The sequence below is a fragment of the Corvus moneduloides genome, chromosome 9 (assembly GCF_009650955.1).
Source record: "Corvus moneduloides isolate bCorMon1 chromosome 9, bCorMon1.pri, whole genome shotgun sequence".
Taxonomy (NCBI): domain Eukaryota; kingdom Metazoa; phylum Chordata; class Aves; order Passeriformes; family Corvidae; genus Corvus; species Corvus moneduloides.
Genome location: NC_045484.1, coordinates 31880289 through 31902271, shown reverse-complemented (window position 1 = coordinate 31902271; position 21983 = coordinate 31880289). Strand labels below are relative to the sequence as shown.

At 52.9% G+C, this 21983-nt stretch overlaps 2 protein-coding genes across 2 annotated transcripts; both read left to right on the top strand.

The window, feature by feature from the left end:
- Positions 1–767: 767 nt before the first annotated feature.
- ZRANB2 (zinc finger RANBP2-type containing 2) lies at positions 768–11723 on the top strand. The gene is made up of 10 exons (XM_032117916.1): positions 768–894; positions 1179–1231; positions 1417–1525; positions 2952–3034; positions 4470–4546; positions 4887–5024; positions 5786–5958; positions 7987–8073; positions 9439–9603; positions 10124–11723. Exons 1-10 carry the CDS (start codon positions 839–841, stop codon positions 10185–10187), a joined length of 1005 nt encoding a protein of 334 aa, XP_031973807.1. The 5' UTR covers positions 768–838; the 3' UTR covers positions 10188–11723.
- Positions 11724–12483: 760 nt separating this feature from the next.
- On the top strand, positions 12484–21133 carry PTGER3 (prostaglandin E receptor 3). Its single transcript, XM_032118576.1, has 2 exons — positions 12484–13376; positions 17725–21133. Exons 1-2 carry the CDS (start codon positions 12564–12566, stop codon positions 18007–18009), a joined length of 1098 nt encoding a protein of 365 aa, XP_031974467.1. The 5' UTR covers positions 12484–12563; the 3' UTR covers positions 18010–21133.
- Positions 21134–21983: the final 850 nt, after the last annotated feature.

Genomic DNA, 21983 nt, shown 5'->3' with positions numbered 1-21983 from the left:
AGGGATGCCCAGGGTGGGATTTGGGGGTCCTGGGCAGGGCAGGAGCTGGATCAGTGATCCCTGTGAGTCCCTTCCAGCTCAGGACATTCCATGGCTGGGTGATTCTGTGGTATCTGGAGCACTCTCTGTTTCCATCAGGATTTCACTGGGACCATCAGAAGGAAAACCAGCCCCAACCTCGTGTGTTTTCCCATCTGTGGTGAGGGTTTGCGTGATGATTTTTCGTGATCCATCAGCAGCTGGGGCGTTCCGGGTTTGCTTTCCTGGGGAAGCTGCGCAGGGAGTCACCAGAGAGCTTCCTGTGAGGGGCTGGGCAGGGCTGGCTGGGGGGATTTGGGGTGAGACAGGGGCAGACACAGAATCACAGAATGGGTTGCGTGGGAAGGGACACTAAATCCCACCCAGTGCCACCCCTGCCATGGCAGGGACACCTCCCACTGTCCCAGGCTGCTCCCAGCCCCAATGTCCAGCCTGGCCTTGGGCACTGCCAGGGATCCAGGGGCAGCCCCAGCTGCTCTGGGCACCCTCTGCCAGGGCCTGCCCAGTGTCGCACCCTGCCCATCTCCCGTCCATCCCACTCTCCCCATCTCCCGTCCCGTTCCCTTTCCCGGGTCTCTCTCCCGCCCCCGCCTCCCCCTCACGGCCCCTCCCTCCGCCAGGGGGCGCTCGCGCCCCGGTCCCGCCTCCTGTGGCCGCGGCTGAGGCGTCCGCGGCGCTGCCTGAGCGGAAATGCGTGCCGGCGGGGCAGGGCGCAGGCGCGCGGCGGGCAGCCCGCGCGGCGCAGGGCCGGGGTCCTGCGTGTGGCGGCGGCGCTCGGCCCGGCCCGGCTCGGCCCGAGATGGCGACCAAGAACTTCCGCGTGAGCGACGGGGACTGGATCTGCCCCGACAAGAAGTGAGGGGCACGGCCGGGAGCGGGGCCGGGGCACGCAACGGGAGCGGGGCAGGGACAGAACTTACCGGGAACGGGAACGGGAGCGAGTCAGGGAACGGGAGCGGGACCGACCGAGCGGGAATGGGAACTGGACAGGGGCAGGGACACCGCGGGCCCGGCACGGCCTCAGGGAGCTGGCTTTTGGCTTGGGACAAAGTCGGGTTGAAGGCGGAGCGCCGGAGCCCCGCGCTGGGCGGTTTCCAGCCCTGGTTAATCCCGTCCCTCGTGCTCTGCTCCGTGCCCAGGTGTGGGAACGTGAACTTCGCCAGGAGGACGAGCTGTAACAGATGTGGCAGAGGTGAGTGGCCGCCAGCACAGACTTTTTCCCCGCGTCTCTTTCTGCCCCGTAAAACTGTACTAAAAATTCCTATTGAGCCCGAGGCTGTTCGAGAAGCCCGCCTATTATTGTTTAGAAAAACCCTAAATACTTCTCATAAATCGCGAGGCTGCTGTATCAGGAGCTCTTATGTCTCGTCCCTGCAGAGAAGACAACGGAGGCCAAGATGATGAAGGCGGGGGGGACGGAGATCGGGAAGACGCTGGCGGAGAAGAGCCGGGGGCTGTTCAGCGCCAACGACTGGCAGTGCAAAACGTAGGCTCCAAACACACACCTCCTGCTTTTCCCTGGGAATTCGCTGTGTGGCTGGGACAGGAGGGCTCAGGGCCACAGCCCTGGGGTGTGCTCTGGGGTCAGCCCTCGTTTGCTGCACAGCACTTAATTAACAGAGCGGCAGGAAGGTTGAAATGGCAGCAGGGCCCAAGAAAAAGGCCAAGTTTGTCTTTGGTAAGCTGAGACACTTCCCAGGTTTGGAGGGAATGTGGCCATGGTACTACTACCCACATGGAGCTGGGAGGTTCTGCCTTCCCTGAGAGGGTGGGCAGGCCCTGGCACAGGGTGCCCAGAGCAGCTGGGGCTGCCCCTGGATCCCTGGCAGTGCCCCAGGCCAGGCTGGACACTGGGGCTGGGAGCATCCTGGGACAGTGGGAGGTGTCCCTGCCATGGCAGGGGCTGGAACAGGATGAGCTTAAAGGTCCCTCCTAACCCAAACCATTCTGGAATTCCATGGAATGCCTTGAATATTTAATGAGCAGAAGAGCACACAGACACATGTGTGCTTCTCTAGGCTATCAGCTGAGAAAATTTAGAAATTGGAAAATGACAGCTGGAATCAAATGCTGTGGTTATTTGAAGGTGCCTTCTGGGTACTGTGAGAGAGAAATGGAAGCAGGTGACTGTCACTGTGCAGTGGGGTGTGACCATGGAGTGAGTCTGGGAAGGGGCTGGAGCCCCAGGAGAGGCTGAGGGAGCTGGGAAGGGTCTGGAGCCCCAGAAGAGGCTGAGGGAGCTGGGAAAGGGGCTGGAGCCCCAGGAGAGGCTGAGGGAGCTGGGAAAGGGGCTCAGGCTGGAGCAAAGGAGGCTCAGGGGGGACCTTGTGGCTCTGCACAAGTCCCTGACAGGAGGGGGCAGCCGGGGGGGTCGGGCTCTGCTGGCAGGGAACAGGGACAGGAGGAGAGGGAACGGCCTCAGGCTGGGCCAGGGCAGGCTCAGGGTGGATATTGGGGAAATTCCTCCTGGAAAGGCTGTCCAGCCCTGGCACAGCTGCCCAGGGCAAGGGTGAGTGCCCATCCCTGGGGGGATTTCAAAGCCCTGTGGAGGTGGCACATGGGGACATGGAGCAGTGGTGGCCTTGGCAGTGCTGGGAATGGTTGGACTCGATGGTCTGAGGGCTTTTCCAACCCAGACCATCCTGTGATTCCATGAGCATTATTCCCATGGCAGCATTTTTGTTTGCTGCTCTGAAGTGTGGATGCCACACTCAGACACAATGAGGAACATGAACCCTTTCTGTGTGGCTGTGCTCCTGTCCCTGCTCCTGCCAGCCTGCCCATTGATTGACTTCTTGCCCTGGATTTGTCCAGTCCTGTCACCTTCCAGAGGGCTGTCTCATCACCCTTTTATCCCCAGACTGAAGGTTAATGTTTCCCACGTCTCTGCTCTTTCTGCCCCCTTTCTGCAGCTGTGGCAATGTGAACTGGGCGCGGAGGTCGGAGTGTAACATGTGCAACACCCCCAAGTACGCCAAGCTGGAGGAGAGGACAGGTGAGATGGAGCTGCTTCAGCTGCTGGCAGTGCTGTCAGGAAGGGCTTTGGGAACCAGAGTGGACACGCTGTGTGTTCCCAGCAGAACTGGCACAGCTCATACAAGCGGCGGGGTCTTGGCCTCAGTGAGTTTTGGTGCTGTGGGAAAAGGTGGCTCCATGTGGGAAATCAGGGAACATTCAGCCTAAGCTGCCCCTGTGTCGGATTTTCATGTCAGGACTTTTGGAAGCAATGTTTTATTAATCTCCAGAGGCCTCCTGTGGGGTGTCTGTGTGCAGAAGGCTGTGGAGATAAGGCTGTTATCTGCTCAGGAGGGCTGGGGCTCAGTTCTCCTGCGTGAACATGAGCCCAGAGGTAACTGGAGCAGGATCTCCTTACAGCTCCTGCACCCTTCCCTTTGCACCTGGGATCAGGCAGGGAGTTTACTGCAGGAGTGGAACACAAAGGCACAGGAAAACAGAAGCCTGGAGAAGAGCACAGAGCTTATTATTTGAAAGGAAACAGTATTTCAATATTGAATATTGTGAAAATAGTAAAGAATATTACAGAATACAATTGTATTTCATATAATTGTTATAAGTGCAAGTAATATGTTCATATATTTATTATTTAAATAATTTATTGAAGTGTTTAATAATGAAGTTGATAAATACTTTTAGTGAAAGGTGTCCCTGCCCATGGCAGGGGGTGGAACAGGGTGAGCTTTGAGGTCCCTCCCAACCCAAACCAGTCTGTGGCTCTCCAATATTTAGTATTTCATTAATTATTTGAGTCCTGCTGGCCTGCAGAGGGCATTTACAGCCACGTGCACATTGCACACTCCTGCAGTGAGTTACAAAGTCAGCTGGATTGGAAATGAGCCCTTGAAGTTCTCCGCTGCTGTTGTGAGAAGGAGCAGGAGGATTCTGGAGGCAGGAACTGGCAGCTGTACAGCTCAGTGCAGCCACATCTATACACAGATCTGTGTGTGTATACACATCTGTGTGTACACCCCACCTCGTGTTGCCTCCCTGCTTTCCCTCCTGGCTGCTCTGAGCTGGGAGTTCGGGGTTTGAGGGTGGTGCCCTCCATCCCAGCCCCTGGAGGCATCCCTGTGTGCACCCACCCCAGGGCAGCCTCGGGAGCCCCTTGGGAAGCTGCTTCTCGGCACAGCTGTAATCCTGAAACACTTCTTATTCTTCTTCCCTTCCTTTAAACATTCCTGCTGCTGTGCTGTCGGTGGGTCCTAATCCGTTTTTTTAATTGGATTTCTGAGGAGCCGCATTTAATCAACGTGTGTGGGAGCAATTCATGTTCCTCTTGGGATCCTGTTACGTCCTTATGGCACATTTATGGTTCTGTGAGGGTTTCCAGAGCCCCTGTAGAAGTTTATGTGCTCAAAGCAGCCGAGTTTGGTGCAGCTCAAGGGATTGTGTTGTTTTGCCCCTTTTTCAAGGCTATGGAGGAGGATTCAATGAACGGGAGAACGTGGAATACATAGAGCGGGAAGAGTCTGACGGGGAGTATGATGAGGTAAGGGAGGGGCAGGGATTACTCTGGAGAGACTCTTGTTGTGTTTTATAAGGGTATCCCATAAAATTGAAATAAGAAACGCTCAGATTCCCATTCATCTTCTCTGTGGAGTCTCACTGTCCCCAAGAGACAATTGGAGTCTCATTGTCCCCAAGACAAGTATCTCTTTGAAAGTGTGTTTGTTGCTAATCGATGTTCCATGATGCTCCCCTTTCCCTTGGAGCAAGATCTTATTTTAAATTGATGATCATTTCTTTTCTCATAGAAGTGTTATCAAAAAGTGCAGTTGGTGATTGTTTTTGATTAAATCCTGTTCTAATCCTGGCACAAAATTCCTCAGTTTGGGCGCAAAAAGAAAAAGTACCGCGGGAAGCCGGTGGGTCCCGCCTCTATCCTGAAGGAAGTGGAAGATAAGGAATCTGAGGGGGAGGATGAGGAGGATGAGGATGAAGATCTCTCCAAGTATAAGTTGGATGAGGTAGGATGGTTTGTTGTTTTGAACCAGTTTTTAATCGTGATGTCAGCGCTGCTCAGGAGCAGGGGAAGGGCTGCTCTGTGTTTTCACTGGGGATAACGGTGCCCACAGCTGCTGCAAGAGATGTGCACAAGCTCTGCTTTGTTCTAAATACCTGCACTCAGAAATGCACAGCTTCTTAAATTGTAGATTGGAAGCCTGTCTGAGATCAGAGCCCAAAACTCCCCAGATCTTTATTTGGAACGTGCATGTGTGGTTACCACGTATAGCGAGTGCTCTTGAGTTTTCTTCTTAGGCTTTTAAAACCACATCAGATCTATTTTTTATAAAATTAAAAAAGTACTCAGAGGGGGATTTTCATCTTTTCTGAACTACATAAGCATCACTTACTGGATTTTCCACATCTTTGGACAGCAGCCCTGCAGAGACATGTGTAGATGGTCGTGTTTTACACAGCAGTCACTAAACTTTGCATATCTGTCTCTGCAGAGTTGGGCTTTGGTTAGAGATTCTAAGGGTGAACATTCATTTAAAGTGGTAAAAATGTGTCTGTGTGCTCATAAATAACAGGTGGTGGGGGTTGCAGGGTTTTTATTACTTTGGTTTGAAACACCAATTTTCAGTCCCTCTTTACTCCTTAAAATTGTGGGGTCTCATTAAATTTTTAAAGGTTGGAAAAGAGCAGGAGATAAACGCTAGAATAAGTCAAAACTGAAGGGAAGCTAAAAGCATTGCCTGAGCTTGCTGTGTTGTGCCTGTCGCAGGATGAGGATGAAGATGATGCTGACCTGTCCAAGTACAACCTGGATGCCAGTGAGGAGGAGGACACCAACAAGAAGAAGAAGCCGCCGAGGCGCAGCCGCTCCAAGTCCCGCTCCTCCCACTCGCGCTCGTCCTCGCGCTCATCCTCTCACTCGAGCTCAAGGTCTAGGTCCAGGTAAACGGGTACAGGTCCAGGGTAACGCCAGGCAAAATGTCAGTATCTGACTTCCTTATTTACTTTGTCTTGACTGCCTTACAGTTGTAGTGTACTGATGTGAATAACTCTCCATTTACAGAGGTGGTGATGCTCTGCCTGAACCGCGGGGCCGCAGCAGGGAGGCTCCGTGGGGCTTGGGGCTTGTTTTAGTGATTTTAGTTGATGTTTGATGAAATCCTTCGAATAAATTGAATAATGTAACTTGTTTTCAGGTTTTCAGGCCTGCTGGCCATGCGTGGTTCAGTTGTTGAACAGAGGGGGGCACTGCTGGAGTGGGAGGAGGAGGCAGACGAGGCAGTGACGGTGCAGCCCAGGCAGATTCAGGGGAAGGATGCAATGGGAATATCCTGGGAATAAAGACAAGAAACTTGAACTTGGGTTAATGGCAAGTGACAAAGCTTTAAATGCAGTGGCAGTGTTGTCAGAACATTCCCATCAATGTCAGAACCTCCCCACCCCTGGTAGTGCCCAAGGCCGGGTTGAATGGGGCTTGGAAGAACCCGGGATGGTGGAAGGTCCCTGCCCATGGAACAGTGAAGATGAACTTTAAGGTCCCTCCCAACCCAAAGCAGTCTGGAATTCTCTAATAGCAAGGTTTATGTGGGACCCCACATAAGCTGGGCAGACTTAAGCTTTCTCACTACTGTTTAAATTCAGTAATAAATGAACAATTCAGTCAATGCTTTGAAATTGGGTGATGTCATTAATATTGGAGCTTTTCAGCTTCCTTACAGCTCATGCAAGCAGGATCCTGATTTATCAGAAGAAGCTCCCAGGGTCATTTATTAAATTCTTATAGATAAAGTTCAAGTTTCTTCTAATCTTCCCAGCTCCATCATTGCCCCTCTGTGCTCTCAGAACTTCCCTGCCCAAATTCTGGAGCCCCTCGTGGTAACCAGGGGTCAGCCCCAGTCTCTGACTTGGCTCCTCCCCATCACTGTTGGATCTCGCTCCTGCTGCCTCTTCTGTTCCTCAGCCTCCCCTCCTTCCCACCCCTCAGAGCAGTTTGAGTGCAGTGCTTGGCTGGGAGGCTCCAAGGACACTCCACAACCTCACCTGCCCATAACTTTGGTCATTAACTCACAAACATTAACAGTGAAGTAGAAAGTAACTTGTCCTAACTGAGATTTCAACTTCCTCTTGAACTTTTTGTTTCTAGCTACAGATAATTGGAAATATCAGTTGCCATAGTTTTTGTGGGTTGTAAAAAGGTTTAAATATGTTTCCTAGCTAGGAAATGTTCACACTGCTGTGTCCTGCCCAGTAAAATGAGAAGGTCATGGGAACAGTATAAACTGAGAGGCTGACAGCAAGTAAAAGGTGTTTTTCCTGAAAATGTTATTAGAATTTGTTTGCAATGCTTTTGTTTCCAGTGGTTGCTGGAGCCTGCTGCCATTGTTAAATTTCTCTTGTGGCTTGTGCTTTACAGAAAATCCATCAGTGAAAAACTGGGAAATAATTTTGGCCAGTTACAAGTGGTGCTGGATGTGGCTGTGTTTTAGCCCCAAATGAACCACTTCATTTTTAATGCAGGGGAAAATCTTTATGAAAATTTGAAGCTAATTACAAAGTGCTTGTGAAAACTGGCGGGGGGAAAACTGAGCTGGCCAGTCCCAATGCTCTCATCTGCTCTGCCTTTCAAGGAAACTGATGGGTTTCCAGTTAGGGCACAAATTAAGGCATTGATTTCATGAAATAATGAATAGATAGGAAGTTCTTTTTGCCAGGTAACTGCAATCCTGTTTAATTGTTGTTCTTTATTTTAGGAACCATAATCTAAAGCTGACTTTATAATGTTTTTAATGCAAGATCTTGCTGTGTAAAATGTCTGGTTTCAAATGTGCTGTGGTGATGCTGGGGGACAGGAGGGGACTGGCATTTTAGGAACTCAGACTGTGTTGCTGCCTCGTGTCTGCTGCTCTCAGGAGCAGTAACTCTGCTAAATGAAAGTCAGACACTGGAAAAAGATCTCCCATGTTGTTGCAGGTCCCATTCCAGGAGTTCTTCCAGTTCCAGATCGAGATCCCGCTCCAGCTCCAGGGAACAGTCGCGATCTCGCGGGTCCAAATCCAGGTGAATGAGGTACCACCCTGTCCCTGCACAGACAGAGGGGCAGAGGCTCCAGCTGCTTTGATCCCACCGTAAAGCTGTGCTGCTCAGACAAACATTAACTGCTTTTTATCTTGGAAGTCAGAGTTGCTGGGTCTCTGCACCAGGTGTTGCCACCACAGATGTGTTCATTGAGGAGCAGAGGTTTTGGTGCAAGAGGTTAAGTCTGGCCTAAGCCGGACGAGCGGACGCCACCGAGCTGCAGTGGAGGAAGAAGGATTTGAGTGCATGGTGCCCTGCTGCAGGCATTTGGGTGCTTTTCCTGTTTCCACTTGGGCTGCTCGAGCTGGAGGAACATTAGGAATGCCACTGTACTTCTGCTTTTGTGTTCAGTGATAACTCTGCCCCTTCCATGAGACGGTGCAGCCATTCCTGTATAAACCTGGGGGATCGATAGGGAAATGTTGGTAGCAAACGCTGGGAGAGGCTGAGAGCAGTCAGAGTGATTTGCGTGGAGCATCGCTGAGCTGGGCAGGGCACAGGAGCAAAAACACATTTGAGGTGTCCTTGCACAGGCATTCCACTGGCAGAACGTTCCCTCTGTGATGGAATGAAGAGCTGTCCCTTCTCCACGCATGCAGAGAATTCCCAGCTCTAAATGAGGAAGCTTGGGTTGGGAAGAACGATCACAAATGGTGCCACCACCCTTTGGGGGCAGGGGCATGCTGTGGATTATCCTGTGGAGTTCAGCATGGGATGGAATCCATGTTTTTGGGAAGAGGAGGGGTGTCCCTGGGCCCCAGCAGAGAGGCAGTGTATTCCAAGAGATGTTTTTAAATATTCTGACTCTATTCTAAGAGGCTTTTTGCAGTATTTTGGTTGAGGAAGGTTTTACTCTCTCCACAAATTTAGTTTGAGATCTATAAATACAACAGCTGGATTTGTTACTGTTGGGTCAGATGAACATCAGTGTGAAATGACTTAAGATAAAGTGAACCATGGTAAATCAGCTTTAGATCTCTGGTTTCCAAGTTATTCTGATGTGTGAATTTAACTGCTGAGGAAGGTCCTTACAGAGGGAACTTGCCAGCAGTCTCCCAGTGCTTTTCTGCCAAAATGGCTCATTTTGGTGAATGCTGGGAAGAGCTTTCCAAACCATTGCTGGTCCAATTATCAGGAAACACTACTTAGCAAAATTCCTTAGGAAAGCTGCCTTGGCAGTAGCAGTGTTCTTGGCAGAGTAAGTATGGAAGCCCCTCGTGTTCATTTTCCACACCCCTGGAGTAAACAGAGTAGTGAATGTTGATTGAAACTGTCTCTGCTTGTTCTGTCTTTGTGCCTTCTCCATGATCCCAGAATTAAATGTGATTTATTTCTCAATCAATAAAGATCCAGCTCCAGGTCCTACAGGGGGTCTTCCACCCCAAGGAAAAGATCTTACTCCAGCTCTCGCTCCTCGTCTTCCCCCGAGAGAGGCAAGAAGCGGAGCCGCTCTAGATCCTCTTCCTCTGGTGATCGCAAAAAAAGGCGCTCGAGATCACGGTCACCCGAAAGGTTTGGGTTTATGTAGAATAAGAATGGCTGTATTGAAATGTGTGATGGTTTACTGTAGTTATCCAAGGACTGAGATTCACTGGGAAACAATTGAATCTGAGCAGTTGTTCTCATAGTAAAAGTAGTTTCCTCACTTGCCCTACTCTTACTTCCTGTTAACCCCTCTGTAATTGCTTTTTTTTTAATATTCCCCCCCCTCCAGTGAAATTCCTCCTGGTAGGAGCATGCTCCGTAGAAAGACCTGGCTCACCCTTCTTTCAGTGTGTGACAGTGTTAATGCGTTCATTATTGGATTATTTTCATAAGTAAATACGGCATTGAAATAGAAATTGTATTCTACTCTCAGTATTAAGCTTAGATCTTTAGTATTAAATTAGTGGCCTAAAGTTACTTGTATATTCTTGTAAGGCCCCCATGAGATATACTTGGCTTCCAGCTATGGTAGGATGCTGCTCAAAGTGGGTGCCAGGATGAATCTGAGCTCATTTCTGTGCATGCTTTCTCCATTTGTATCTTGCAGACGCCGCAGATCTTCCTCCGGATCCTCCCATTCTGGTTCCCGTACAAGTTCTAAAAAGAAATAATGTATAAAAGCTCACATTTACAAAAACCCACCAAAATTCCAGTCAGTGCATGAGACATTTTTAAGAAGTTGGTGTCTTACTTGGTCAGAAGTGCTCAATCTGCTAGTAGAGGTGCATGTCTGTCCTGGCTTTCTGGCAAACTGCAGCTTTGTTCATCCATCACCCAAACACGCAGTAGCATTTTAAGCCATAAACTCCCCGGCACAGGGGGAAGTTCTGTGGTGTTGGGGGGGGTTACTATTTTTTGAGATCAGTTCCTCCATTCCTGGCTCCCTCAGCTGGAGGAGCAGGTTGGGAATGTCCCGGCACAGCTCTTTGTGTGAGCAGGAAGCCGAGAGTTTTCCAGAGCAGGACGGAGCTCCCGTGGGACCACAGCAGGGGCAGGGCTGTGCTCACCTGGTGCCAGCAGTGAGGCCTGGGGCTGAGCAGGTTTCGTTTTGCCCTGTAGCAGTACCAGTGCAGATGGACACGCCTCTCTAGCAGCTCAAACCCCCCAGTCCATCATGATTCCACTGAGGGAATTAGCCTTCATTCCTGGCAAGTGAGGACGTTTGCAGCCAGCACAGTGCTGTGGCTGTGCTGGTTTCCAGACTCTGGGATCCCTCCTTACAAATGGATCATTTGGGATCTGCTCTTGAGCTGGAGGAGCATGGAACTGGCTCCTTGGAATCAAGGGAAGCTTCTGCAGGCCGCCTGTAAAATTTCCTTTGGGGCTGACTAAAATTTTCAAGGTATCTTAATTTTATTTTTCTTTAAAAATGAGAATGAATAAACTGTGTAGAAAGTTCTGGCATCTTCAACGTGTTCTTCATCGATCATTCTTTTTCCCTTCAACATAATTTATGGCTTAAAATGCTTTATGGAATCCATTTGAGTATAAAACTTGGTCTCTCTTGAGCTCCGTTTGGTTAAGAAAGGTTTAAGTTTCTTCAGTGCCATCACAAGGTAAGTATGGTAAGGAAAATTCTTCTTTTTAAGCAAGCGAAGAGCAATATACCTTCATTTATTTCAGTAATAAAACTGCCAGATTTGCTGCTTGTTTCGATAAACTGCACAGAAACAAACGGAGCAAAATTGAAAAACTCCACTCTGCTTTTTTTTCTCTGTTTTTTTCTTCTTCTCTTTTTTTGAGCCACGTCTTACGGACTGGTCTAGAATCGAAATGTTTTTGGTGTAGAGGTATTTTGAGAAATCTCTTTGCAGAAAAAATGCAGTTTCTTTAATGCTTTCTTTTCTCTTTAATTTCCATGCTAAATGTGTGTAGGTTGCACAAGAGCAGGTTAGTCTGTAACTGTGCCTCTGACTTCAACGTCCAACTAAACTGTAAAACCAGATCAAGTAGACGCTCTGTTGTTAGCCTTGGGTTTTCTTGTGCTTTGTATTCCAATTGTTGCTGTACTTAACAGATGAGAGGTTTTAAAGTTAGCAACTGATAGGCCACAGGCAGAGGAGGAGGATGGTTCATTTGGCTTAGAGAACGTGTAAGGCAAAATGATGCTGTAGACAAGTGTAAATAAAACCTGTGAGTCAACTGTGCTCGAGTGCTTTGTCTTGGGGACACTCAGACTTCCCTGTCACCCGCACTGACCCTGATCCCGTGTGTGAGTTCACCTGGCCCATGGATCCCACGGGTTCACACTGTTGCAGTTCTTTAAGTACTGAAAATAGTTCTTAATTTCAACAGCAAATGAGCGTTAACAAAACTTCAAGCTGTTTTCACAGAATCGAGGAATATCTTGGGCTGGAAGGGACCCACAGGGATCATTGAGTCCAACTCCTGGCCCTGCCCAGACCCCCCAACACCCCCCGGGCATCCCTGGCAGTGCTGCCCAAACGCTCCTGGAGCTCCGGCAGCCTCGGGGCCGGGACCATTCCCTGGGGAGCCTGGGCAGTGCCCAGCACCCTCTGGGGGAAGAACCTTTCCTTGATCTCAGCCTGAGCCTGCCCAGCCCAGCCTGAGGCCGTTCCCTCTCCTCCTGTCCCTGTTCCCTGCCAGCAGAGCCCGACCCCCCCGGCTGCCCCCTCCTGTCAGGGACTTGTGCAGAGCCACAAGGTCCCCCCGGAGCCTCCTTTGCTCCAGCCTGAGCCCCTTTCCAGCTCCCTCAGGAGCTCTCCAGCCCCTTCCCAGCTCCCTCAGCCGCTGCGGGGGCTCCGTTCCCTCCCCAGCCCGGTTCCCCTCCCGGCCCCGCTCCGTGCCCTCAGGCTCTGCCCGCTCTCGCTCCCGTCCCGCCTCTCCCGGCCCCGGGGCGGGCCCTGCCCATCCCTCACATAAAGCGGCCGCGCGGGGCTGCGCGGGCGCCGCCGGCTCGGAGCCGGCTCAGCTCTCGTTCGGTGCCCGCTCCGTGCCCGCTCCATGCGGGATCTCCCGGCTCCGGGATGAGCCCCTGGCAGCAGCGCCCGCCCAACGCCAGCGCGGCCGGCGGGATGGGCCCGCGGGGGAACGGCACGGGCCGGGCGGCCGAGCGCGGCAGCGCCGTGTCCGTGGCCATCCCGCTGACCATGATGCTGACGGGCGTCGTGGGCAATGCCCTGGCCATGCTGCTCGTGTCCCGCAGCTACCGCGCCAAGGGCAGCCGCAGGAAGCGCTCGTTCCTGCTGTGCATCGGCTCCCTGGCGCTCACCGACATGCTGGGCCAGCTGCTCACCAGCCCCATCGTCATCTCCGTGTACCTGTCGGGCCGGCCCTGGGCGGCCATGGACCCCTCGGGGCGCCTCTGCGACTTCTTCGGCTTCAGCATGACGGTGTTCGGGCTGTGCCCGCTGCTGATCGCCAGCGCCATGGCCGTGGAGCGGGCGCTGGCCATCCGCGCCCCGCACTGGTACGCGAGCCACATGAGCCCGCGGGCCACCGAGCGCGGCCTGGCCGCCATCTGGGCCGCCGGCGTGGCCTTCGCGCTGCTGCCGCTGGCCGGGCTGGGCCGCTACGCGCTGCAGTGGCCCGGCACCTGGTGCTTCATCAGCACGGCCGGCGGCAGCGCCTTCGCCGCCGCCTTCGCCGCGCTGGGGCTGCTGTCCCTCGTGGTCACCGGCGCCTGCAACCTGGCCACCATCGAGGCGCTCGTGTCCCGCTGCCGCGCCAAGGCCAGCGCGGCGCACCCCAGCTCGCAGTGGGGCCGGATCACCATGGAGACCCTGATCCAGCTGCTGGGCATCATGTGTGTGCTGTCGGCCTGCTGGTCACCGCTGCTGGTAGGTCCCGTGGCACCACCTGGGGCGACCCCCGTTCTCCTCCCTCCTCCTCTGGGGCAGAGCCAGCGGGGCCCGGGCAGGGGGAGGCTCCGGAGATCCCTGTTCCTTGGGGACATCCATGAACGGCCCCTCGGGAGGGCAGCAGGGACAGGGACAGAGCCGGAGGTGGGAAGTTGTGGGAGAGGAGCTGGGAGAGATCCCGGAGGAGAGCCGAGAGCAGCCTGCTCGGGAAAATTAGGTGCGGGAACCGGAGTCAAAAGGAGGAGAACAAGGGTCTTGTGCAGAGGAGGAAAGCGGGACATGAGGAGTGGCTCTGGGAGCAGGACACTGCGGCCAGATGGGGTTTAGGGGGTTTTATTTGCTCGCACCTTGTAGCAGAACGTCTTTCAGTGTCTTGTGAGAAAACGCACAACCCGTGACTCTGCGAGCGCCTTGTGGCTGGTATTTTGATAAATCTCTTTACAAAATAATCTCTTATCCCTCGCTGTGTCTGATTTACAGCAGCCTTCTGGGCTTGCCCAGTCTGGTTTTTAAGGATCTTTGCATTTCTTTCCACTATTTTGTTACTCCTTCCTTAAGAACCCCTCCTCATGATGCAGGAGTGGGGGAGGCAGAATCCACATCTCACACCCAGGGGTCTGGAATCCTGTCCCAAAAGGCTGGGTTATTCTATCAAGGAGCAGTAGGATTTTTGGAAAATTTGTGTCTGGGATCTCTGAGCAGGACGGGCTGAAGCTATGCTATGTGAAAGGTTCTTTCTGGTTGGAGAAGGATTTATTTTTCTTCTTGTCCTTGAGCTCTTGTGAATGGGGCTGACAAAGTTAACGACTGGTGGGGGTGAGCTAAAGAGAACGCTTTGGTTTAGTAATGTTGCCCTTGTAAATGAATTAAAACTCCATCAAATCCTCCATCCCAAAATCAGTCAGAAGGTGTGAGTGACTTACTGGAGGTCATCAGCAGTGGCAGTGGTCATCACAAGGGCACACTGAGGGGTTAAGAGAAGCTGGGAGCAGGGAGGAAGGGGTGAGCAGAGGCAGCAGCCTGCCCCTGTGTCCATGTGCAGCCCTGCACATGCTGGCTGTGCTGGGGTCGGCCCTGCCCATGTTACATCCCTGGAGAGCCGCTGGGCCTTCTGGAGCTGCTGCCCTCCCTGCAGTGTTTCTCTCTCAGCCATGCCTTTGGGACAGGCTCTGCCCTCCGAGGCCCTGGGATCCATCCTGCTCCTGGGCCAGCCCGGGGACACAGCACTGTGAGCCCTGAGGTAACCAGCCTTGCACATGAGAGCAGATCCCTGAGATGAGGGAAGTGTTTCCTCCGCCCTCATAACCAGGGCTCTCAGATAAATCAGTGAGGAAGCAGAGATTCCTCTTGGTGGTTTGGTGCCCTGGGCATTTCTGTGGTTTCAGAGGCAGAAGTGAACCCACAAGCACGAGGGAATTCATCAGCACTTCCCTTTCCTCGGCAGCAGCAACACTTGGAAGTGTGGATCTTGTTCTGTGGAGTTCTCAAAATCCAGCTCATGGCTGCAGGAGTATTTTTGTACCTACACCTCCATTGTCATACCTACACCTCCATTGTCATACCTACACCTCCATTGTCATACTTAGCCCCCAGCTTGTTCCGTACAACTCTGAAGTGCAGGTTCGGAATTAGAGACCAGGTTTTTGGAGAAGTGACCACAGAGAATGCAAATGCCTTTTCAGTGAAAGCCAGCTCATAGGGATCATTTAACCTGTAGCTGCAGCACTTGGCAGCTGTAAGAAAAGGAGTTGAAATAGAACTCCAGGGCTTTACAGAAGAGGGTTTTTTTGTTTCTGGCTTTTTTTTAAAGACATCTGAGTTTTGTAACTGAGAACTAATGCATCCTGACAGCTGCTGCTGTGAGGTAAACAACGCCCTCGCCACACACGGTATTTTTAGAGCTGATCTGTTGATGTAAACGACAAGATCAAATGTGATTTAGCAGCAGAGGGAAAGCTCTGACATCGTGGCTGTGCTCTGGAGGGCTCCATGGAGTGTCCTGCATGTCTGGCTCTGGGCTGGCTTGGGAAGGAGGGAGGGGAGCAGACAGTGCAGGAATTGCCTCCTTTTTCCATGGACACAGGAGCTTGTTGAACTCTGCATGGAGCACCGGGGGGAACCCCCCACTCCAGTATGATGCTGCTTTATCTTAAGTGGTTTCCAGTTTACACTGATCTTCTGTTTGTTTTGGAGCATGTACTGACAGGACACAGGGAATGATTCCCACTGCCAGAGGGCAGGGATGGATGGGATATTGGGAAGGAATTCCTGGCTGGGAGGGTGGGCAGGCCCTGGCACAGGGTGCCCAGAGCAGCTGTGGCTGCCCCTGGATCCCTGGCAGTGCCCAAGGCCAGGCTGGACATTGGGGCTTGGAGCAGCCTGGGACAGTGGGAGGTGTCCCTGCCATGGCAGGGGTGGCACTGGGTGGGCTTTAAGCTCCATCCCAACCCAGCCAGTCTGGGATTCCGGGACAACCCCTGAGCTGGATGGCAGCAGACAAATGACTCCGAGGTGAAATGGGGGAAGCTGCTCCATGGTTGCACAGAAACACTGCTGCAGCACAAACTGGAGTTCTCAGTTCTCAGTAACTCTTGCAGTTCCAGGCAACAAAATGATTCATTCCCAGAGTTGTTTCAAAGTTATTTAAAGCCAAAATGCTCAGGAATTCTGCTGCTTTTCCTGTTAAAATACTTCTGCTCCTTATCCCTCCTGGCAGACAGAAATTAAAGATGTATAAAACCACATTCATGATAACAGTAAAGTTTTAGCTGCTCTTGTTGAATAAATCCAATCAGCAGCTATATTTCTATATGCATTTTGAGCCAAATTTTTAATGGCATAAATTACGTTGACTTTATTCCACCTGATGTTGTCCCTCTGCCTTGTGCAGCCTTTAATCCATTTAGAAGACCAATACAGGCCACGATAAACAACCTCTAATGATATCAAACAAATAAAATTTCCAGTAAAGCACTTGTTGGCCCAACAAATATTGCAGTAAAGGGATATTACGTAATAAACCCGGCAATAAGCAGCAGTTGTGTGCTTGGGAGACGTATTTTATTAGCCTGGTGGTTTTGGAGCTCCATCTGAAAAAGAGATGGCAGAGTCTGCAGGACCAGGGGCCTTGCAGAGTTCCCAGAGGAGGAGCTGGCCTGGGAGACAGCGGTGTGAGTCCTGGGAGTGCTGGGTGTGACGTGGGCACACAGCAGGTTTCCATCAGGCTCTTCCCACACGGGAATGCTGCAGGAGTGGGATGGGGCAGGAGCAGGAGCTGGGTGCTGCAGGCAGTGCTGGGACAGGGACAGGGACAGGGACAGTGTGTGAAGAGCCGGGGAAGTGGTCAGGTTGTGGCTGTGTGGGTCTGGTGCCCAAGTGGCTCCTGATGTGCTCTGGGTCTGTATCCATGTTTTCACAAAGCTCTGTATCCCTGTTTTCACAAGGCTCTATCCATGGCCACTTATGTCAATGAAATGTCGTGGGTGGAATCTTCAACTGCTTCTGTTTAAAGAAACACAAACAGTTCTGTGCTGTCCACGCTGCCCTGCCCTCCAAACTCAGCCAAGGCTTTCCAAGGTCAACACATGGTTATTGATCTGGCACCCAGAATATCCCTTTGAATGGAAAAATCCTCTGCTCCCAGTCCCTGTGGCTCCCACTGTCCCAGCCTGTGGGGACAGCAGCAGCCAGATGTGACCTTTGTGGGGACACAGCTCTGAGGAGGCTTCCTGAGGAATGGCAGGTTGGCCTGGTTCTTTCCAGAGGCTGGAGCCAAGGGGCTGGCCAGGGCTGGGAGTGATTCCCGGCAGGTCTGCTCCCTCGGGCTCTTCCCAGCAGGTTTGGGACTGGCTGCCAGTTTATCCAGTGGCTGGAAGTGCTGAGCTGTGCCAGGACAGAGCTGGAGGTGCCTCAGGGCCATGCTGGGTGTGAATCCATGTGTGTGGCACTGGAAGCACACACAGCACAGTGGGCACAGCCCCAATCCCACGGGGATTCCAGGCAGCACACTCGGACAGCTGGGGACTCCGAGTCATGCCCAGGAAAGATCTGAGAGCGAAAAAAAGACCTGTCCAGGAAATGGAGATGTTCAGGAGCCCTCTCACAGAATCCCAGACTGGTTGGGGTTGGGAGGGACCTTAAAGCTCATCCAGTTCCACGAGCAGGGACACCTTCCACTGTCCCAGGCTGCTCCAAGCCCCATCCAGCCTGGCCTGGGACACTGCCAGGGATGCAGGGGCAGCCACGGCCTCTGTGGACAGTGGTGGCACAGCTGTGGTGACAGCCAGCAGTCCCTGACCCCGTGTCCCTTTCCCTGCTCCCTCCCTAGGTCACCATGCTGAGGATGATCTCCGAGCACACGGCCGAGCCCTGCCGGGGCGGCTCCGGCGAATCCCAGCGCTGGGAGCTGCGCAGGGAATGCAACCTGTCGCTGACCGCCGTGCGCCTGGCCTCCCTCAACCAGATCCTGGACCCCTGGGTGTACCTGCTGCTCCGCAAGATCCTGCTGCGCAAGTTCTGCCAGGCAGCCAGCGCCGTGTCCAAGTGCTCCAACGCCGAGTGCAGGGACAGGTCCATCACCCTGGCCGAGGAGATCCAGCGGACGGCGGCCTGAGGGCACCTTCCCACAGCACCGGGAATGCTGCTGCCAGCGGGCGCCTGGAAACCTTCCTGGGGATCACCGGTGCCACTGCTGCACTCAGAGTGCCACATTCTCCTGCAGGGTGCCAAAAGTGCTGGGATGCAGCAGGACAGGACACTCCGTGGTCAGCGGTGGCTGAGCTGCAGAACGGGGTGAGGACACTCCATGGGCACTGCAGAACGGGGTGAGGACGTTCCATGGGCACTGCAGAACGGGATGAGGACACTCCATGGGCACTGCAGAACGGGGTGAGGACACTCCATGGGCACTGCAGAACGGGGTGAGGACACTCCATGGGCACTGCAGAACGGGGTGAGGACACTCCATGGGCACTGCAGAACGGGGTGAGGACGTTCCATGGGCACTGCAGAACGGGGTGAGGACACTCCATGGGCACTGCAGAACGGGGTGAGGACACTCCATGGGCACTGCAGAACGGGGTGAGGACGTTCCATGGGCACTGCAGAACGGGGTGAGGACGTTCCATGGGCACTGCAGAACGGGATGAGGACACTCCATGGGCACTGCAGAACGGGGTGAGGACACTCCATGGGCACTGCAGAACGGGATGAGGACACTCCATGGGCACTGCAGAACGGGGTGAGGACACTCCATGGGCACTGCAGAACGGGGTGAGGACGTTCCATGGGCACTGCAGAACGGGGTGAGGACACTCCATGGGCACTGCAGAACGGGGTGAGGACGTTCCATGGGCACTGCAGAACGGGGTGAGGACACTCCATGGGCACTGCAGAACGGGGTGAGGACACTCCATGGGCACTGCAGAACGGGGTGAGGACGTTCCCGGTCGTTGCCACTTGTGGCTGAGCTGCAGAACAGGAGGTTATTTTGGGCCTGAGCATGAGGGGGCTTCTCTTGCTTTAAGGTGGAAAAAACGGTTTTCCTGACAGCCAGCAGATTCTACGGATGGAATTGCTGCAGGGACTCACTCCTGACTATGTTTAATACTAACATTATCTCCTTCAGAGAGTCCTTCCTCCTCCTTTTTCTGGAGGGGCAAGGGGAGAAAGGGGAAAAACCACGGGAATAAGGAAAACAAAATTAGATTTGATTGGATTTCAGTGTCTTAAAACTGAGCAGGGGCTGTGGCAGGGATGGAACATCCACCTCTTCCAGGAGCTGAAGGCAGCATGAGTCTCCTGACTCATGGATGTGTCCTGATAAACACTCATCCGTGTGGCAGCTGAAGGGAGCTCGAGGGGGATGCAGCACTGGGCCAAGGGGAGAAATGCTGGATTTTTTCCCTGGCAGCCTGTGGAATCCCCAGGCAGGCTGGAATTGCTGTTTGCACTGCACCCCACAGAGCTGCTGGGGGCACATGGAGAGGGGAGAAACAGCCTGGAAAAGACACTCCTGCTCTTCCTGCTGGGGATCAATGGCAAAGGCTTCCAGAGCCAAATCCACTGCTCCCACAGGAGCTGTTTTCCTGGGAAGTGCCCATGTCCAGGAGTAACATGAGCAGCAAATGCTTTGTGAGGAATGGGGATGGCACTCGGGACCTCTTCGTTCCTACAGAGGGGCCAGAGCAGCGTCCCAAAGAGTTCAGTTCATCTTCCCCCAAAAACACAAATGTGGCAGCTTTGGGAATGTTTAATTTAATTCCAGCAGACTGGAAGCAGTGTGTGGAAGTGTGTGAGTCAGATCTTTTCCCAAAGAAACTTCCATGTTTTATTACAAACTCAGTTCCAATCCATTTGTGCCACATCTGAGGCTTATTTTTTAAAAGCTGTGTTTTTACTCGTTTTCTTCACCGTTTTGGAGCTGACAGCCTCTCATCTCCTGATTCGTGGCCTTTGGGTGAAATTAAATGCAAATACAATAAAATACAGCTGATATTCCATGTACCAGGGACTGTGGAATTCAGGGCCCTTACAGGCAAATGAATTCCTGCATCTGTGAGGAATTTCTTGCACAAAACCTTTATTTCTACTCTCTTTAATTTGTTCATAAAAGTAACTCCTCAGCAAAGAATGCGTGCCTTCACTTTCGTCCTGCATTGTCTGATTCTTGTCCACATAAATCTGATTTCTGAATCCAGCCTAAGAGCCAAGGTTTAGCTTTAATTGAAGGGCCAGCCTAAATTTCATGGGATAAATGCCTTTTTCAGCTGGAGTTGACGGACCCTGCTCCGTGCTGAGCTTCTCCTGGGTGTAGCAACTACAGGTACGTCAGTGCTTCAGTTCCTGGCCGGTGCTTTGAGGGAAAAATGGGCTCTTTCTGCTTAAAAAAGTGCCTTGCAGGAGTCAGACTCTGGCTTTTTGGAATTATTTGGGACTGGAAAAAGCCTGTTGTGTGCAGAGGATCCCTTTTGTTCCCTGTGTGTACTTTTCCTTTGGGAAAGAACTCAACAGAGCCGCTCACTTGTGAAATATGTCGGGATGACCTCAGCTGCCTGGATCAGCCCTGGCCAGCACATTCCTGAGCACAGCGCTCCCAGATCGTCTGGGACCACGGCTGGGATGGAGAGGAGTTCTGTGAGGAAGAGGGAATCCATCCCTGCTTATCCACTCCTTTACAGGAAGAGGAGGGTGCAGCATCGATCCCGTGTGGAAAACCGGGAATGTGACATTGGGAAGGGCCCTCCAGCCGTTTCAGGGCAGCTTATTCTCAATATCGGGGTGGTTTCACTCAGTTCACATAAAATGCTGCCTTTTGTGGTGAATATTCACAATGTTTGGGATGGGCAGTTCTGTCCCTCTGGTGTGGTAAAATGGAGAAGCTACTTCATCAAAATGGGGAGGAATGGGAGCTTTCTGTTTGTTTACAGGAGAGGAGGAGTGGGAGCTCTGCTCTCCAGCCATGGCTCTGTGATGGGATGCACTTTCTAAACCTGATCCGAGGAGCTCAGGTGTAGCTGGAAGCTTTCATTCCCATTTCCATGGGATGGGAAGGGGTGCTTGTGTCGTGTTGCTTTAACGATGCCTTTTCAGCCTGGTCTTTCTGTGTTGTCCCTCTGCCCAGGGGGTTTTGGGAGCTGTAGGGCACGGAAAATCCACCTGGAGATCTGCCCGAAAACCACTGGCGTGTGTCCCAACCCCGTGTGTGTTGTACCAGGGAGAATAAAAACTCGGAGTAACCCTGGTGTTCGCTGGGTTTCTGCAGGAGCTGCTCCTGCTGCCGGGGTGGGGCCGGAGCAGATTTTATCTGCCCAGTGAGCCAGGAGTGCCCGTGGGAGCTGCTCTGCTGGGGCTTCAGCTGTGCCCTGGGGAGCACAGCCCTGCACCCCAATATCCCAAACCAGCTCGGGTGTGCCCTGGGGAGCACAGCCCTGCACCCCAATATCCCAAACCAGCTCGGGTGTGCCCTGGGGAGCACAGCCCTGCACCCCAATATCCCAAACCAGCTCGGGTGTGCCCTGGGGAGCACAGCCCTGCACCCCAATATCCCAAACCAGCTCGGGTGTGCCCTGGGGAGCACAGCCCTGCACCCCAATATCCCAAACCAGCTCGGGTGTGCTCTGGGGAGCACAGCCCTGCACCCCAATATCCCAAACCAGCTCGGGTGTGCCCTGGGGAGCACAGCCCTGCACCCCAATCCCAAATCAGCTCGGGTGTGCTCTGGGGAGCACAGCCCTGCACCCCAATATCCCAAACCAGCTCGGGTGTGCCCTGGGGAGCACAGCCCTGCACCCCAATATCCCAAACCAGCTCGGGTGTGCCCTGGGGAGCACAGCCCTGCACCCCAATCCCAAATCAGCTCAGGCTCTGCAGTGTCCCAGCACAGGTGAACCATATGCAGCCCGTCCCACCAAGGCTGTTGCTACTTTTTTATCCCATTATTCCCATTATTTTACTGGTTTTTTGCATTTTGGAATTTTACCAGGAACTTTTTGAGCTCCTAAAGCAGATTTACACAGGGGAGCAGTGACTCCCCTCGTGCTGGAAGCAGCGCTGGGATGGGCAACCCCACCCCAGCTCAGCAGAACT

Coding starts and splice junctions, on each gene's coding strand:
- ZRANB2 (XM_032117916.1), top strand. CDS start 839: ATGGCGACCAAGAACTTCCGCGTGAGCGACGGGGACTGGATCTGCCCC. Junction 5,025..5,785: donor CCAAGTATAAGTTGGATGAG/GTAGGATGGTTT, acceptor TGCCTGTCGCAG/GATGAGGATGAAGATGATGC. Junction 8,074..9,438: donor TCTCGCGGGTCCAAATCCAG/GTGAATGAGGTA, acceptor CAATCAATAAAG/ATCCAGCTCCAGGTCCTACA.
- PTGER3 (XM_032118576.1), top strand. CDS start 12,564: ATGAGCCCCTGGCAGCAGCGCCCGCCCAACGCCAGCGCGGCCGGCGGG. Junction 13,377..17,724: donor CCTGCTGGTCACCGCTGCTG/GTAGGTCCCGTG, acceptor CTCCCTCCCTAG/GTCACCATGCTGAGGATGAT.